Raw genomic sequence first — 16500 nt, 5'->3', positions numbered from 1 at the left:
GCCATTGACTTTGGTAAGACCAGGTGCTACTTCTGTCATTGATGAAGTTTCCAAACCTTTTTCTAAAGGTCAGCAAATACAACTTAGCTGCCTGACATTGTTCCAGGGGGCTCTTACCTAATTGTGCCTGAATTAGGTAACAGCACATGAAACCTTACGTATTTTTGTCACCGTGCTTATAATAGCATAAAACTGTGTGTGAGGATCAGGTACTCTGATAGAAACACTCCTGAAACTTGAGTTAGCGGTTTCAAAATCTAGATGTAAACTGGGATCTAGGTGGACTTGAAGCCCATTTCTCATGTTATGAGGTATGTTATCAATCCCCTGATGTTGCTAGTGTCTTTTAAGCCTGCATCATAGCTCTAAATTCAAGCAGGCAGGAAGGCTGGTTTAGTTGTTAGAGCTCTGGTTTAGGACACATGAAACCCTGGTTCATTTTGTGCTCTGCCAGAGACTTCCGGTGTGAATTTGGACAAATGCTTGTAGCCCAGGTGTACATGGGTTTGTACTTCCCTCTCCGACTGAGGGAATTATTGGCAAGGCAGTGTGCTGTGGAGGGACACAAGAGCCCAGTGGCCACCTCCGTGCCCAATAGAGTCAGATCTAGTCAATCAATTAATTAAATACAGATTTATCATCACAACAAAACCATTAAAGGGTAAGGACATATATAATCTATGTACAAGTTTACAGAACAATAAACCCTATAATACACACACATATATATATATACCAATATACCAGACCCAGTTGTGAAGGGGAGGCAGGGTTCCCCTGTGGGGACCTTCTTTCCAGGGTAACTTACTACTACTCCGCAGTCCTGGAGAGTTGCCTCTTGTTCTCCAGGTCAAGCTCTGTCCCTGCCGGGTTTTCCTGCCGCCTGACTCTGCTGCCACCATCCTGGCTTAGGGCCACAGGCACTGCTGTATGTAGTGGACATTTCACCTTATGCTAGGGGTTGGAGGCCTGGACAGCCTTGTGCAACACCGGGGCATAGTCTGTTCCCAGACCCTCTGGGCTGCATCATCTGCACTGAGCTGCTGCCCTGTGTCAGCAGCTGTAGACCCGAGCCACCTCGGGCGGCTCCCAGGGTCTCTCACCCTCCGCGCAGCGCCTCCTGCACTGAGCTTCCAGCCTTGTTCTGGGGGTCGAGGACCTGAGCTGCCCTAGGGGCTCCAAAGCTCCTGCTCCATGCACCGGCCTGTGCACCGTGTCTCTGGCTGCACGCCAGAGGTTGCAGACCCAAGCCGCCCCATGCAGCTCCCAGGGTCTGGATGCCATGCGCCATGCACCAAGGACCAAACCACTGGAGCTGTCCCCGGCTCCCTGCTGATTAGAAGTCTTCAGGGGCTCTTCCTGGGCTACTGCTTCACCTTGCTGAGCAGCTCTCCTCAGCTCTTCTAAGCCCCACTCTTCTCTCTTCTCAGTCCCTAACGCATCTGCCCTTGTGCTGGGCACATAGCTCCTTTTATGTGCTTCAGGGCTCTGCCCCTGAAGTCTTCTGGACCTGACAGTTTGCAGTCTTCAATCGGGTCTGGGAGAGCTCTTCTGCCCCTCCCCTCAGAAAAGGGGTGTGATGTTATTTCTCTTGCTGCCTCCTGATTGGTGGATGAGCTCCACCAATCAAAACAGCAGGATCTCAAGCCTAGGATTCAACCCAAGCTCTGAAAGGCAAGCCTGCTACATGCTTAAGCTGAGGTTTACAAAGTACTTGGGTCTTTACATGAGGCTGAGGTTTACAAGGTACTTGGGTCTTTACATGAGGCTGAGGTAGAATTTAGAGAGAGCGATTCACAGAAATTTTACCAGCCTCCCTTAGGCACCTAAATGGTCTGGTAAAAATGGATGTAGACATCTATAATTGAGCAGGCATACACACTGAAAGACACCACTTCATGCTATATAGGCATCTTTGTCTCACTTTAGGCTGTTAAGGATTGAGATACTACATGGCCGTGCCCCTGAGCCCAACCTGGTAGATATGCTCTGAGCATACCTAATGGTATAGAGTTTGGTATTTGCCCTTCATCTCCATGTGCCTACATGCCTGACGATGAGTTTTGAGAACAGAACTTCCCTCCCTGGAAGGGGCACTGAGAAGATAAACAGGTGAGACTGTGATGGGTTCAGCTGTCCTGGTGTAGAGGTAAAGGGGCCAACCAAAACACTTAGATGATATTTTTTTCCTGTCAATAATATAGTAGAATCCTGGAGTCTTATCTTCTAAAGCAAGGCCTTAAGGCAGGATTTTGCTGCAGTACTGACAGCTGGAAAGGTAATGCCCTTAGTTTTTCTTTGTTCAAAATTCTGCACAGTTCGGCGCCTAGAGAGGTGGCCCCTTGTTTCAAATTTGCTCTGTTCGTGCTTAGTCATTACTTCTACAAGGCTCAGCAGTGTGGCCTCCCAGGCCTTTGTAACAGATGCCATTGTACAAAGTGTGTGTGACTGCAATCTCCAGGATAGGCTCTAATTAGAAACAGAATGTTATACAGTAGCTTGGAAAGGGAACGGGAGAAATCAAAACAAGAGACCAGAAAGAAAATGCCAAAAAGAGAGAAAAATAAAAGGCTATTCTGCTGGCATTTCGTGCTGACGAGCACTTGACAGGAAATACTGTGCATATCTGTGGAAAAAGAAAGGGTATGGCAAAGAGGAACAAAAGCTATTAAGGAAGACTTAAAGGGCCAGATCCCAACTGGAATAAATCAGCATTTCTCCGGAATTGACGCCATCTCATTGACTGCTCCGCTGCTCATTCACACCAGCCAAAGATCTGGCCTGCTTGACACAAGTGTACAAACAAACTTGAATTTCTGTTTATTTATATTATCCCTCATTTTAATTATAATTTTGTTTTCCAGGCTGTCCTCCTCTTGGTCTGGAGACATTAAAAATTACTGACTTCCAGCTCCACGCTTCTACAGTAAAGCGATATGGCCTTGGGGCCCACAGAGGAAGGCTTAATATTCAGGTAACACCAATTTTCTTTCTAAGTGGTAGAATGGCTCACGGTTGCATTGTTGTACACACAGTGCCAGTGGATGGTTATAGGTTTTGATTACTTTGTCAGCTTACATTATTCAAATGAAAAGGAAATATTGAAATTATGGCAATGGGTAGATTTGACGGATAGATCTGAAATTGTAGGGTTTTTTCCCTGGTTTATAAAAGCTCCAAAAGTGATGTGCTTAGAATTCAAATGCTAATGGCATTCTGTAAAGAAAGAAGGTGAGTGGAGTAGAAAGAGGAAGCTCTTCCCTATGCGCTATCAGCGCACAAAGGAGAGGCAGTAGGAGGGTGTTTGAGACGCAGGATTATTTATTTATTTTTTTTATGCTTTGCCTACAGTGAAAGGGATCTGTAAATTAAGAACACATTTTTAAGTGGAGCTGCTTACTACCCATTTTCTCTTCTCAGGCAATGAGAATTTTGCCAAGAAATAGAGCAGTTCTGAGGCAACTTGTACACATTCTTGGTTTTCCTTAGTTTTGTTACTTTTACTTTCTAGAGGGTCATCCCTTTTATTCCAGACTTAGATAAGCATAACTGAGCTTATTGACTCCTGGTGGGGGGGTGCTGCCTGGACCCCTGCTTCTGTATGCCTGGAGGCTCCTGTGGGCAACCCTCTCCTCTGTTTTGAATGAGTTAGCTTTCTTCCATTAGTGTCAGTGAAGGCCTTGGGCAGCCCTCCAGAGCTCATACCCCCATGGGCACGCAGAGGGTCACCTGGCCACCTCCTGCACCAAATAAGCCTGGGATACACAGAACCCTGGTCAATTGGCATCAAAAGAAGGCAACTGTCTGGTTCTTTAAAGCCGGGGAGAGCTGCTTCCAGATCCCCCAGCCAGAAACACTGCAGCGAAGTGCAGGCTATAGAGGTGGTAGCAGTAGTAGTTGTGGCTGTGTACTAGAGCAGCCAGTTGTAATGTGGTGGTTGGTGGGGTGAGAAGCAGTGCGGCGTGGGATGCCTAGAGGACCAACCTGACACTAGACCTTATATAACACTGAACTGGTTCACAGAGAACCAGTCAAAATAATTGATTATCCAGGTATACTCTTGACGCAGCTTGGGCTGTGTAAACCATTCTAGACTGGCTTGTACATCTGGATGCTTGAGGTTTAAACAGAACTTGAGGTTTAAACAGGTTTAAACAGAACTTGAGGTTTAAGTGTTATGTTTGTTGAAACTGAGACCAAAGGTAAGTATTATATCATGAGCCTGATTGCCCACTGAGTTAATTTAGTTCTATGTTCATGTAAGACCACCAAAGTCGATGGAAATATTGGAATAAACCTGCAGTGGTGAGCCAGGTATATATTTAGTAACCAATGAAGCAAAACACACAAATATTTCAAACAGGCGAAATAGACTTACCTTAGCTCGGGAATTAGTGATGGGGCAGAGCCAGGAATCAGATAGCTTTGAGGGGAGATGAATGTTCTTTGGTTAGCACTTGTAAATATTTCACTGGCCTCGGATATAGCCTTTTCCTGTTGTAGAATTCTTTCCAAACTCAAGTTCCCCAGGACACTTTCCTTCAGCCCATGAAGTGAAATAAAAGGCAATTTTACCAAAAGTAGTTTCAGTACACCGTGCAAAGAGGCAACCAGCATTTAAAGTCTGAAATTATCTTTAAGCGTGAACATATTTGAAGGGGTAATGTCCCTTACACAGAGGCCAAAAGGACTCAGGTAAAATTGAATCTCCATAATTTGTACTAGATTGATTGTTTGGATTTCTAATCTCCAATACTCTGGATTTGAGGGTGCTTCTGGCCCTAAAGTAAATTTTACCATAGTATTCTTTTCTTTCTTTCATCTTAGTCTTGTAACCAATGCCCAAAGTTTGCTTCCAGCAAGTGACCTGCCACCATCTCAGCTACTATTTCCTAGCAGTTCTCCAGGTACTCTTGGCTACAAAAATAATATTCATGCCAGTTCTTGAACAATGGCCCCATTTTCCTTCAATGTAAACCTTATTTTTTTCATCTTGGCAGAATCACAGACTTTAGATTGTCTCCTGAGGGTCACAGTGATCTCCCCAGTCACTTAACCCCAAAGACGAGTCATTTTTTATTTCAGTAATAATTTCAGTTGTGTTCTTCATTCTTCACTTCAGATTTTAGTTTAGAAAAGAAATTGATTTTTTACTATTATAATACTGATAGAAACTAAGTTTTATTCCATGTATCTGTTGCCATTTCCTTATCCCATCTTAATTAATTCTGACTAACACATTCTCTTTATTTTTTGAACTTTAAGCTTATGTTTTCATTTTTTTTCATATAAATACTTTTATGATCTCATTATTCTGGGAAGCTTGTATATAAATGACATTGCAGTACCTAATCGGTAACAGTCTTTAATCATGGTACTTTATCTTTCTGTCCTGTTCAAATGCAGCCTATTTCTTTGCTGAAATGTTATCTCTAATAGACAGTACTAGTAATCCTTAAATCGAACACCTTCCTCATTATAACTTCCAGATAACCACGTAATAATCCCATATACTGGCTCAACCACTTGGAGTGCTGACAGTGATTGACAGTGTGTTAAAAAGTGCAGTTTAGCATTTCTTTTTCTTTTTCTTCCCCTCATTTTGGGACTGCCCTAAAATTAATAAGGTATTCAAGTCAGTTTATATTGCTCTTTCCAGAGCACTTTTTTCACTTTGTTTTGAATGTTCAAATTTAGTTTTATACATTTAGTAAGTATAATTAAGACCTTTGAATTGTATTAGAATATACGTATATTCCAATGCAATTCAAAGTTCTTAATTATACTTACTAAATGTGTGTGTGTGTGTGTGTATTAGGGGTGTGCAAATCAGGCCCAATTCGATTCGGATTCGGCTACAATCAGGGACAGTGATTCGATTCTTTGATTTCAGTCACTGTCCCTGATTTAATTCAGCCAAATCTGAATCTGAAGATTTGATGCTGATTTGGAGAATCAGTGATTCGGACATAGACACAGTTTTAAAGCTTTGTTCTACATACCTTGAGGTAGCAGGCACAGCTCGTGATAACTGTGATGCTGGGGCGCATGGAGTATCCCACAGGAGTGTGGGGGGCCCCTCCACGTGCTTGACTGTGAACACGGGAGCATGCTGAGATGGTTTTGTTGGAATTTAGGTGGTGCACAGAAGTTTTGCTGGCTTTCGGTCTGAGGTGAACTTTACATAGTAGAGCCCACTCTCTTTTTAGTGTTAGAAAATGTGTTCATCCTTGTTTCCCAATGTGGTGTTGTTAGACTACAGAGCCAATTATGAAATCCACAGTAATTTTTGATCAGTGTTGTCACAGGCCAGCTGAGCACTGTGAGTATATCAATTTAGCCACTAGGCTCTTTGGTTCGGGATTGAGGAGGCAGAGGTGGGAGTAAAGCAATGGCAAGTTTATTATAATACACACACACAACAGTTAACAGAAGGATAAATGCAATAAGCAGATAATGCAGTATTAAAGAGCTAATAGTAAATAATAACAACAGGTAAATCAATCTGTCACAGGCCAGCTGAGCACTGCTAGGGTATCAGCCCCTGGCTGTTGAAAACAACAAATAGACAGACATAAGTTGGCAACTTATCAGCAGTCCCTTAATGCCAGGTGCATGCCAAGTGATTCCAGCAAAGTCAGGCATTCCCGACTGACGTTGTCTGAGGGATTACTGGGGAAGGTCCCTTGATCAGGATCCAATCCTCACTCACACTGGGAGTCCGGAGCCCGGGCTTGGAACAGCAATTACCATCCTGTTCCCTCCTTCCCACTGGTCACCTGATACACACGCTTTTTCTACCTAGGCTTATGCTAATCTGTTGGCTTTAGAGCCATTCACAATCTTGTTCTATAGCTGTTACCCTATGGAATTAAAAGGTGTTAAAAATTATTATAAAAGGTTACTACCCAGACGTGGGTTTATCTAATAAGCAAATTGTAATGCAGCATCTTCGGGTTTGAAATGAACATGACTCTGCCTAAATCTAACCCCTTTAGAACTCTCTGACTATGCTTTTTTGAGATGTGCTTTCCTGGAATGTGCTGGGTAGGCCAGGCGGTTGAATCCAGTTTTTATCATCATCCAGGCTAAATTCTAAGCAAAAAAGAACCATTAGGTCAGCTAATTTCACAGCTATAGTGTTGTCTTTGAGGCCTATTCAGTTCCACAAACAGTTACAAGTTATATTTGTGGGTTACAAAAATACATGCTTTATATTAGACAAAAATTCCAAATGCCTCTAAGAAGCACACATTTATTACTTATTAATTTCTTTGGTTCTGGCTGTCACACAGTGTACAAATACTTATGTTACGTCATACTATAGAAAGGCTAATGGTACTTCAGAGTTATATTTAAGCAAATGTTAGTTATTGTTTTGAAGCTGTTCAGTAGTGTACACAATGGATGAAATTCAATCCTAGGTAAAGGAACCATGTGAGGTCCCACTTAAGTTCTGTTTTCAGTGCACTATTTTGAGCATTTAATGGTCTCTGTAGTTTTCCTTTGCAAAGGGGTGACTATCTTCTTATTACCCCTAAAGTCTTGTATTTATCTTCCCATAAGATCAAACAAATTCATTTTATGTTCAAATATATAAAGTTACACGATGTAATGTTGCTAACATTAAACAGGTTCAGAAGTATAGACACATCCCATGTAACTGGAGCCACCTCAACTCAAAAGTATTGTGGGGTCCAAACACCCTTCGTCAGACAATTCAAAGATTGTAAATGTTCTCCCAGGTAGAAAAGAATCTTCATCTTGCATGGGGGGTGTAAAGGATGGTGGAGTTCCCCTGGGTTTCAAAGTTCATTTGTGAAAAAGTTACTCTATGAATATGCAGATTGGGCGAAGACAAAGCTCCAGCAGGTTTGGGTGTTTGGACCCAAAAGCTTGCAAACAAAGACATTTTTTGCTACTATTTAGTTGGGCTAATAAAAGATATCGCCTCTAGCTTAAGAGTTTTGTCTGCCTTTGGAGGGTTATAATATTTTTCCTACTTATGTTAATAGTAGCTTATCAAGTAAGTAGAACATGAAGTTCATTGATTAGTTTCACCTTATCACTTTTCAGCTTAAATTTTTATTCCAAAAAGGATAGGATATAACAGATGAAAGAAACACCAAAATACTTTACATTAAAGTAATCACTTCCAGGACTCCCTTTTTATTTTGACTTTAATCTTTATGTTATTCTACAGCCAGTTCTAGGACCAAGCTATTAATAAGTGGGCAAGGAGATGAGCACCAGATATAGAGCTTGACAAAAGCCAGCATAAAACTCTTCATCAATCCACTGTAAATTCTGGGCTGAATTCTGATACCCTTTTCTTACACAGGGTAGTACTGCAAAAAGTACTCAGTTTCTTAACTCTTTGGCCACATCCACATGAGCGTGGACTTTTGGTTCCCTGGGGACAACTAGCAGCAGCACACCTTACAAGGTGTCTTTGGAGAATGTCTGTGCCATGTGCCCTGTGGCACAGAGCAAGTTATGCCAGGGGGGATAGGAGAGGCTGGGGCCAGCAGTAGGCTGGGCCCAGCAGTCTTACCTGGGGTCTTGGGGGCCTCCTGGGACTGCAGCAGTGGCAATCCCGCCACTTAGAGCCTGGCCAGCAGCTGAAGTGTGGCTGGCTCCTGCTGACCTGGCTTCGGTTTTGAGTGGTGCACACTGCCTCTGCAGGTACCTGTCAACTTTTTATTTTTCTGCATGTTTTTTTGACCCCTGGATTTCCAGGGGTCGTATCCTCCCCCCACACCCCCGTGCTGCTCCATTGCATTGTAGAGAACACCTGAATGTGCAGAATGTGGCATTGCAGATGTGTCTGCAGCACCACACACCACACATCTGTGCTTGTCTGGACACAGCCTTTGAGGCAGGAATATTTGTTATGGGTTACCAAAGTAAGGGGTAGCTGCAGTATTGGTACTACTGCTGCTCCTATTGTGAAACCAACAGGTTCATATTGTAAGATATCTTCATTCTGAAAAGTATGAAAAGTATACTGAAAAGTATAACATTTTGATTCTTTGTCTGGCTTGAGAAAAATCATTAGTAATTATATTATATTATAAAATAAATATATAAGGCAATATTTCCTTTCCATTCCATATTTTCCTGCTTAAAGGACTGTAATCAATGCTGTGGACTAGCAGAGTTGTACTTTTATAATCATATGCATGCAACTAAAAGGGGGCTGCTGGTATTTCTTTATTTATTACCTCTTTATAAAAAAAATATTCTGTAAAAAACTCAGAGTGGAAGTTTCAATGCTTCTACTCTTTTGTGTTGGCAGTAACTACTGGAAATGGAACATTACCTGGTTGAAAATACAGTCCTGAGCCATTTCAGATTTACAGGCTCCCTGTCGTATAATAATTATTGCTTTAGGGGATCTTACTGTTGTCCTCATCCTGTTAGGAATTAAGTACAAGTTAAACATAGATCTATAATTATTTGTATTGAAGCTGAACAACTGGGTATTGTTTTCACTGAAAGACTGAAATTTCTGCCTTTATTTTTAACACATTTAGTGCTGCATGTTTTCCTTCTCTATACAAAAATGGCTATTTGGTTTGTAATATGGGCAAATATTTATTCTGTCCTGTATTTTTTTTTTTTTTGGGAACAAAAGCATAATGAGTGGAGATCGGAAGATTGTGAGTACCGTGTTTAAAAAAAGGATGAAGTCGAAATGAGTCTTTGGCCTGCCTTCTAAATTAACACCTATACAGTGTTGAAATAATCTTTTATACCTACAATGCTTGTTTGAAATTCAACTTCTATCAGATGAACTAAAGAAACCTGATATTCAGGCCACGAGAAGCTGACATTCTTTTAGTTGTGCCTGCAAATTATTTTTCATGGTTTTTCATGGTTTTAGATTCAATTGTAGAGGGCATTTTTTTAAAATTTAGCTCAAAATGTATATCTGGCTAATATTTAGAATATACAGTAAAATAATATTTATGCTCCTACAGACCATGTGATCTGCACACCTCAAAATGCTTTCCAATGATACATAACCCTGTTATTCTTATTTTATACCTAGGGAAATTAAATGGCTTGTCTAAGGTCCAGCACAGAAACAATGGAAAAAAGGGAAATAAAATCCAGGTTCTGTCCTTGCTCTGACTGAAGTAAATGGAGGTTCATTAATTTAAGGCATGGGTGTTAAAGATACAGTTTGTGGGCTGAATCCAGCCTGTGGAGCCCTACAATCTGACCCATGGTTCTCAGACTGACCCAGATCATGCTGGCCCTGGCCTGGTACATTGCATGAAGCTTGTGGAGCTGGTTTGGTGCCTGCTATGTATAGTGTCCAGAGCTGGACCCCATAGGCTGGTCCAGGGTGTGCACTGTATGTGACATCTGTGCCAGACTAGCCCTATGTGCTGGTTCTAGGGCTGATCACAGCACAGCACAGACTGTATCTATGCACTGGAGCCAGCACGCAAGACCAGTCTGGAACAGGTACCAAATGCAGCTCACGTCTCATGTTGGTTTTGCATGTGAACCCAAGGCTGGGTCTGGTGTACGCTGCATGCAGTGTACACGGCTGGTCTAGGGCATACACTGTATCACATATGCCCTAGTGCATTGCATCACACTGGTCCTGTGTGCTGACTGTGGTGGTAGGGTGGCCATTGATGCATATGCAGAATACCGGACACCCTCTTGGTGAGGGGAGGAACCACTGGCTCCCTTGGACAATCAGTGGTGAGGGGTGGGGCCACCACCTCTTTGGCCAATCATCACTGAGGGGTGGGTCCACACAAAAAGACTGCTATTCAGTCCATGAACCCCACATCAATGAACGCGTAGCACCCTGTGAAATGAGAGAGAGGAAGTACTAGGATCAGCAGCAAGTTTGTGAGCCTCTGCAGTTCAGCCAGCAGGAAGCCGAGCCTCACTTGCCCTGCATCTTGGTTTTACATATCCCACAGCTCTGCCATTCTCTCCAGACAGTCCAGCCTAGAGAGAATGTGGCTTAGCAGGCACAAGGCTCGAGCATGCCCTCCCCACACTGGGATCCAGTTTCACTCCAACCCAGTTCCATGACTGGGCGCCAGGGACACACACTGCACAGGGATCTCACTTCCCCCCTATCAGCATTCATCACAGACACTGGGCACCCAGGAATCTGCCCTGGCCACATTCTGGTCAGAGCTGGGCTGAGTGGGGTCAATGGGCACTGGAAGCCTGAGGCAATGCAGCCAGCTGCCCAGCAGGAGCTTCCCTTCTTTCCCCCCAGGAGACAGACAGGTTTGCTTGTCCCAGAGGAGAAATAATGGCTTAATGAGCTGGCCTAGCTGCCCAGGAGCCCAGAGGCACCTCTGCCCAAAGCTTCCCCTCCTCATGTAGCAGGACACTCCAGGGACTCACCAGGCTGCTCTTTGGGTGAAAAAGCAGAGCCTCCTCCCAGTCCCACTGGTGTTCCAGCGGATACAAATGCAGTGTTCCACCTGCCTGCTCTCAAAGCTATGACCTTGTGCTGAGGCTACTTTGGGGGGAGGGGGAGGAGGTTAGGCAGTGTGCAGACCAAGTTCCTGGCCCTGGAAGCTCAGCTGCCCCCAGAGCCTCACACATACCGTGCCCAGGGTCAGGCATGCAACAGTTCGCTCTCTGCTCTTGCCATGCCTGCACATGCACTTTAGCCATGGCTCCTTACACAGGTACAGAAGGACCAGCCTCTGGATCCCCCACCTCCATCCTTCCCTCCCTCCCTGGCTGGCTTGGAAACCTGATTCTGCTGGCTGTCCACTGCCCTACCTCTAATTGCAGCCAATAAAATTGTGAGGACAAATGTTTGACATGCATTTCCACCAATGAACTGAAAAATAGGAGTTTCTGCAGTCCGCTCCTCATTGAAGAACAGATAGGGGACAAAAGGTTTTAAAACAGGATGGTCTGGTATAAAAAGGGCTAATGGCCACCCTATCTGGTGGTTGGGGCCCATAAGTTGGCCAGATCCAGCCTGTAGACTGGCCTTGTATGTAGGACCAAATAAGTTTGACACACCTGATTTAAGGCATATGGGATCCAGGAACAGCAGTATGTTTAAGTAGGTGGGGCACAACCAAAACTTTCAAAACAAACTTCAGCTCCAACCAAAGGTTCTCACCTTATCTTGTATTGCAAACCTCTCTCCCTTATGGCATATAACAAAGTCTGGTGGCAAAGAACCTGGAATTCAGAAAAGTTTAGATTGCAAATTTAAGAACAATTTAGATTTGGGGATATGTATCTGCCTGTAATAAACATCTACATCAGTCGAGATTCAGGTGTTTGATCTCTCTTCACAATGAAGATAATGTGGTTTGACACAAAATTTACTAAAAACTAAAATGCCCAGTGTAAATGAAATCTGATTGAATTCTTTGCTGGATTTTTAGTCTATCTTATTTCCTGCTTTCATTAAAGTTTTCATTATCCTAGTTGCAAACTGACTGCATCAAATGTCTTAAAGTAGATTAAAAATATTTCCCTTTTGGCAATTGTATCACAATTCTAGTTCTGTAATTCACTTAAATAAATATTATTTTAAAATGATGGAAACAGCTTTTTGGGAAGAGTATATTTTGATATTTGATCCATATTCTTTGTTGAATACTTGATAATAGTGAATTTATATTTATAATAAGGCATTTACATTAAAATTCTCAAAAATATTTAATAACAATTTAGTCTGCAAAAAGCTTGATTAAGAACAGAAGCAATTTATAGAAACAATACTGAAAGGCAGCCAAAGACTGCCTATTCAAAAACTTAAAATACCTTTTTGAAACATATTAAAGTACTCCTGACATTAAAAAGAAATTTAAAACAAAAGGGTTTATTGAGATTTTTCTCTAGGAAAATTATAATTAAACAGGAGCAAACAACATGTTGGTAAAACACATGGTAAAAAAAATATTCTTTTAGCCTGAGAAGAGTGGAAGCAAGCATAAAACAAACAAACAAAAAACCCCAGGATACAGGTTTCATCCTTATGTTCTGTCCTTTGGCCATGTTGCAGTTAAACCACTTCAGCATGTGCTTAACTTTTACCATATAGTTAACTCCCAGGCTAAGTACAGACAGTCAAAAAGCCTGAGGCTGAATTAATTCAGTTTTTGGAGGTTAGTCTAAGCTACAATAATTGAACCAATAAGCAAATGAACAGACATTCACTTTTGATTCGGGAAATGCAGCCACATGCCTGCAGTGGCTCAAACCAGAAACTGGCAGGCACTAAAGCATGGCTGTCTGGCACATAGCCCACATGGCCTGTGTGTTTGCTGCTTCTTCCTGCTACCCCTGAGGTTTCTGGGGTTTGCAGTCCAGACTCATAGAAGCAGGACTCTTCAGGATTCCTCATCTCTCCCTTTTCCTGCTTCCAGGTGCTTTTGGGATTTGTAGTCTACAATCACAGCCAGCCCTAAGTAAACAGGTCAGGACAGCTCCATACTCAGGGGCAGGGAAGTTTAACCTCCTCTTCTCTGGCCCCAGCCCCTAGTAGGGGTTTGCCTGAGGGGGCCAGTGAGCCAGCCTTCACTGGTCCAGTTAGGGAGCAGAGGGGCAGGGCCAGCCCTGCTCTCCAGAGCAGACAGTACAGCCCATCCCAGGGCTGCAAACCATGCTGGATGCTGGGGAACTCTGATTTAATTTGAACCTGGACAGAAGTTTCATAAAATAGTTTGACCTAAATCAGTTAAGTTTGATACTACATTCCACCGGGTTTATCTTAAACTAGTTTCAGCCATTTTGAAACTGGCTTATGTGCACCGACCTTATGTTCTGTTACAGGTTTAAACCAGTTTCTGATCACTTAAACTGGTTTATGTGTAACTTCTGTTCCTAGCCCCAATGAAACTACTGGGACTTAAGCATGTGCTTCGGTGCTTTATGGAAATGAGACAGCTCTCATTTCACTATCTCTTCTCTCTCCCCTTTTCTCTTTTTGTGCTACAGTACTTTAGAGGTCAGATTTTTCTCCTCATCAACAGATAAATGGGCAAAACAATGACCTCATTCTGAACCAAAGACTCCAGTCAAATGCTCTTGCAAGTTCTAGAAGTTTCCTTCTTAGGACCTATCTCTATTTCAGGTTGATATTTTATTTCAGTACTTCCACTGACTGGAAGTTCAGTCTTCGTAGCAAGACAAACCAGATACTACTAGGCTTATTTTGTGGAGGGAGCCAATCAGCAAATGGTCAGTGGTATGTGTCCTGAAGGTTGAAGTTAGCTCAACATCAGGCATTTCTTTTCTAGAAATATTCCATACATGTAATACACATATACACCAAAAGAAGCTAGATCACTGAAAAAAACAATCCATATGTTTTACCACATTTACTTATATATTTACAAAATATTCCCATGTGGCTCTTTGTGTACGCTTGGGAGATACCAACTAGCTCAAATTACTTGTAAACTGTTCTTAGAACTGCCAAGGCAGTAATGAAAGGCATTTTATAACTTCTAAAAAAACACAGAGCAAATAACATGTCTAAAAACATTAAAAAGCATGTGTAGTTGCTGTGGATCAAGCTTCTGCACTTTGTAATAGAAACAGCTACCTCAGGGCAAGGGGAATTACAGGGGATTAATGATGAAGTGAAGTTAATGGCTCTTACCATTCCTCCACCCATAATTATATTGTCACTAGTTATAACTTCCCAGGAAATGGCCTGTGCTCAGTTCCAGCTTGATTGCAGTTTCCTCAGATTCAGTTGCATTCATTTGGATTTCAAACAATTTGTTCTGTTGGTCAAGATACCTTGTAGCTTTTCCTCCTCTGAAAATGTTGGGAAGACTGTGCATATTTAATGTTTACTGACTGACTAAAATACCTATGAGGGTCTAGTGGTTTATGAGCAAGACTGAGAGGTGGGTGTTCCTGAGTTATAATTTGAGCTGATTCTGACTAGCTGTGAATCCTGAATATTCCTGAAGACGGAGAGTCAGAATACAGGAAAATGCAGGTCCCAGTTTCATGGGTTCTTTATGCTCTGTAACTCCTTGTGGATGAAAAAATGAGGAAGGGCTTCATAATGGGGCAGTCTTTAGATGACTCAGTATATCAGGGAGTGCATGGCCTTACAGCTCAGAAGACCAAATGGATAATTTGGGCTGGATAGATTTATTTACTTGAAAGCACAGAAGCACAAGTTGGATTGAAGCTCTGTTCAAAATCAGGCCCATCAACTGTATATTAAATTTATATTTCTAGAACTTATCTTTTAAAGGGACTTTAAAATACCTTTTCCACTTTGGGAAATAAAATATCTTGGCCAGTCTATACAGTTCTTGAGAGAGGGTTCTCCATGGACTGCTAGAACATCTGTGTGAGCAAAGGAAGAAGTAAATGAGTGATGATTTTGTGTTCTTTTGTTTTGTTCCATGAAAGGTTTTGAGTTTATTGATACTGATTTATGAAGACAGCTTTGCCTTCTTTTCAGGCAGGTGTTAACGAAAATGATTTTTATGATGGTGCTTGGTGTGCAGGACGAAATGACCCGTATCAATGGATTGAAGTAGATGCTCGGAGGCTAACAAAGTTCACTGGAGTTATCACACAAGGGAGAAACTCTCTCTGGTTGTAAGTACATGGTTATTTTCCTCCCTGTGATGCTAAAGTTTGGAAGTAAAGTGTGGGTTTTTCTCATTTTTCAAGAAAGAGAAGGAGAGAGAGATAGTGTAGGTGAGAAAAGGTGTTTGAGCATGAAGATAATACAAAATGACAAAAAGATAAAAGCAAATTGTTTATACAGTAAAGTCGGGTTTCAAGAATAAGGAAAACAAATGTGAAAGTAGCAATTTACTTCAACTTTTTAATTACATATGACAAAACACAGGATCATGCACTTTGATAACCCCTTCAGCATTAACATTTTGCCATTGAGTAACTCTTGGTACTGAAATGTCTTTACTAGGGTTACCATATTTCTAGTATCAAAAGAGAGGATACTTGAGGGCGAGGGGGTGGGAAAGGGGAGGAAGGGGTATATGATTGTGGGGGGGGAGGGAGGACGTGATATGCCTGTGCCCTGCTTCTGCCCCCTCACTCCTAAGCCACAGTCCCCCACCAGCCCTGATGGTGCTCCTCACTCCCAACCCGCAGCCCCTGCGCCCCCAGCTCTGCTCCCCATGCAATTCACACACCTGCACACACACACTTTCTCTCTGCATCTCTGTCTCTGACCTGGGAGCAGCTGCCAGGGTCCGCACATGGAGCACGTGCTCCCCTGACAGCCAATCACCTTCCCTGCTGCTCCAGGCCCCAAGCAGCCATGCCGCAAGTGTGGGGGAAAAGCAGAGGTAGAACAAAAACTCAGACATTTGCTTCCATTTTAAAAACCTGCCAGGACAGGAGGTCAAAAAGAGGACGTGTCTGGGAAAACGTGGACATATGGTAACCCTATTCTTTACCTAAACCAGTGTGCAACTTGCTTATGTTAAGTTTTCTAACTCTTTTCCAGTACCTAACAATTATTCTATTAGCTACCATGTT

The 16500-nt window shown here is 42.5% G+C and overlaps 1 protein-coding gene across 1 annotated transcript in view; it reads left to right on the top strand.

Moving 5' to 3' along the window:
* CPXM2 (carboxypeptidase X, M14 family member 2) overlaps positions 1-16500 on the top strand; it is a 203638-nt gene that overhangs the window by 58306 nt on the left and 128832 nt on the right. The window contains exons 3-4 of the mRNA XM_019502962.1: positions 2865-2974; positions 15449-15588. Of these exons, the coding sequence (XP_019358507.1) occupies positions 2865-2974; positions 15449-15588 (250 nt within the window). The remainder of the gene's footprint in view (positions 1-2864; positions 2975-15448; positions 15589-16500) is intronic.

This window comes from Gavialis gangeticus, unplaced genomic scaffold, assembly GCF_001723915.1.
Source record: "Gavialis gangeticus isolate Ggan-Ray unplaced genomic scaffold, GavGan_comp1, whole genome shotgun sequence".
Classification (NCBI taxonomy): Eukaryota; Metazoa; Chordata; order Crocodylia; family Gavialidae; genus Gavialis; species Gavialis gangeticus.
This window is presented reverse-complemented; position numbering and strand designations above follow the sequence as displayed.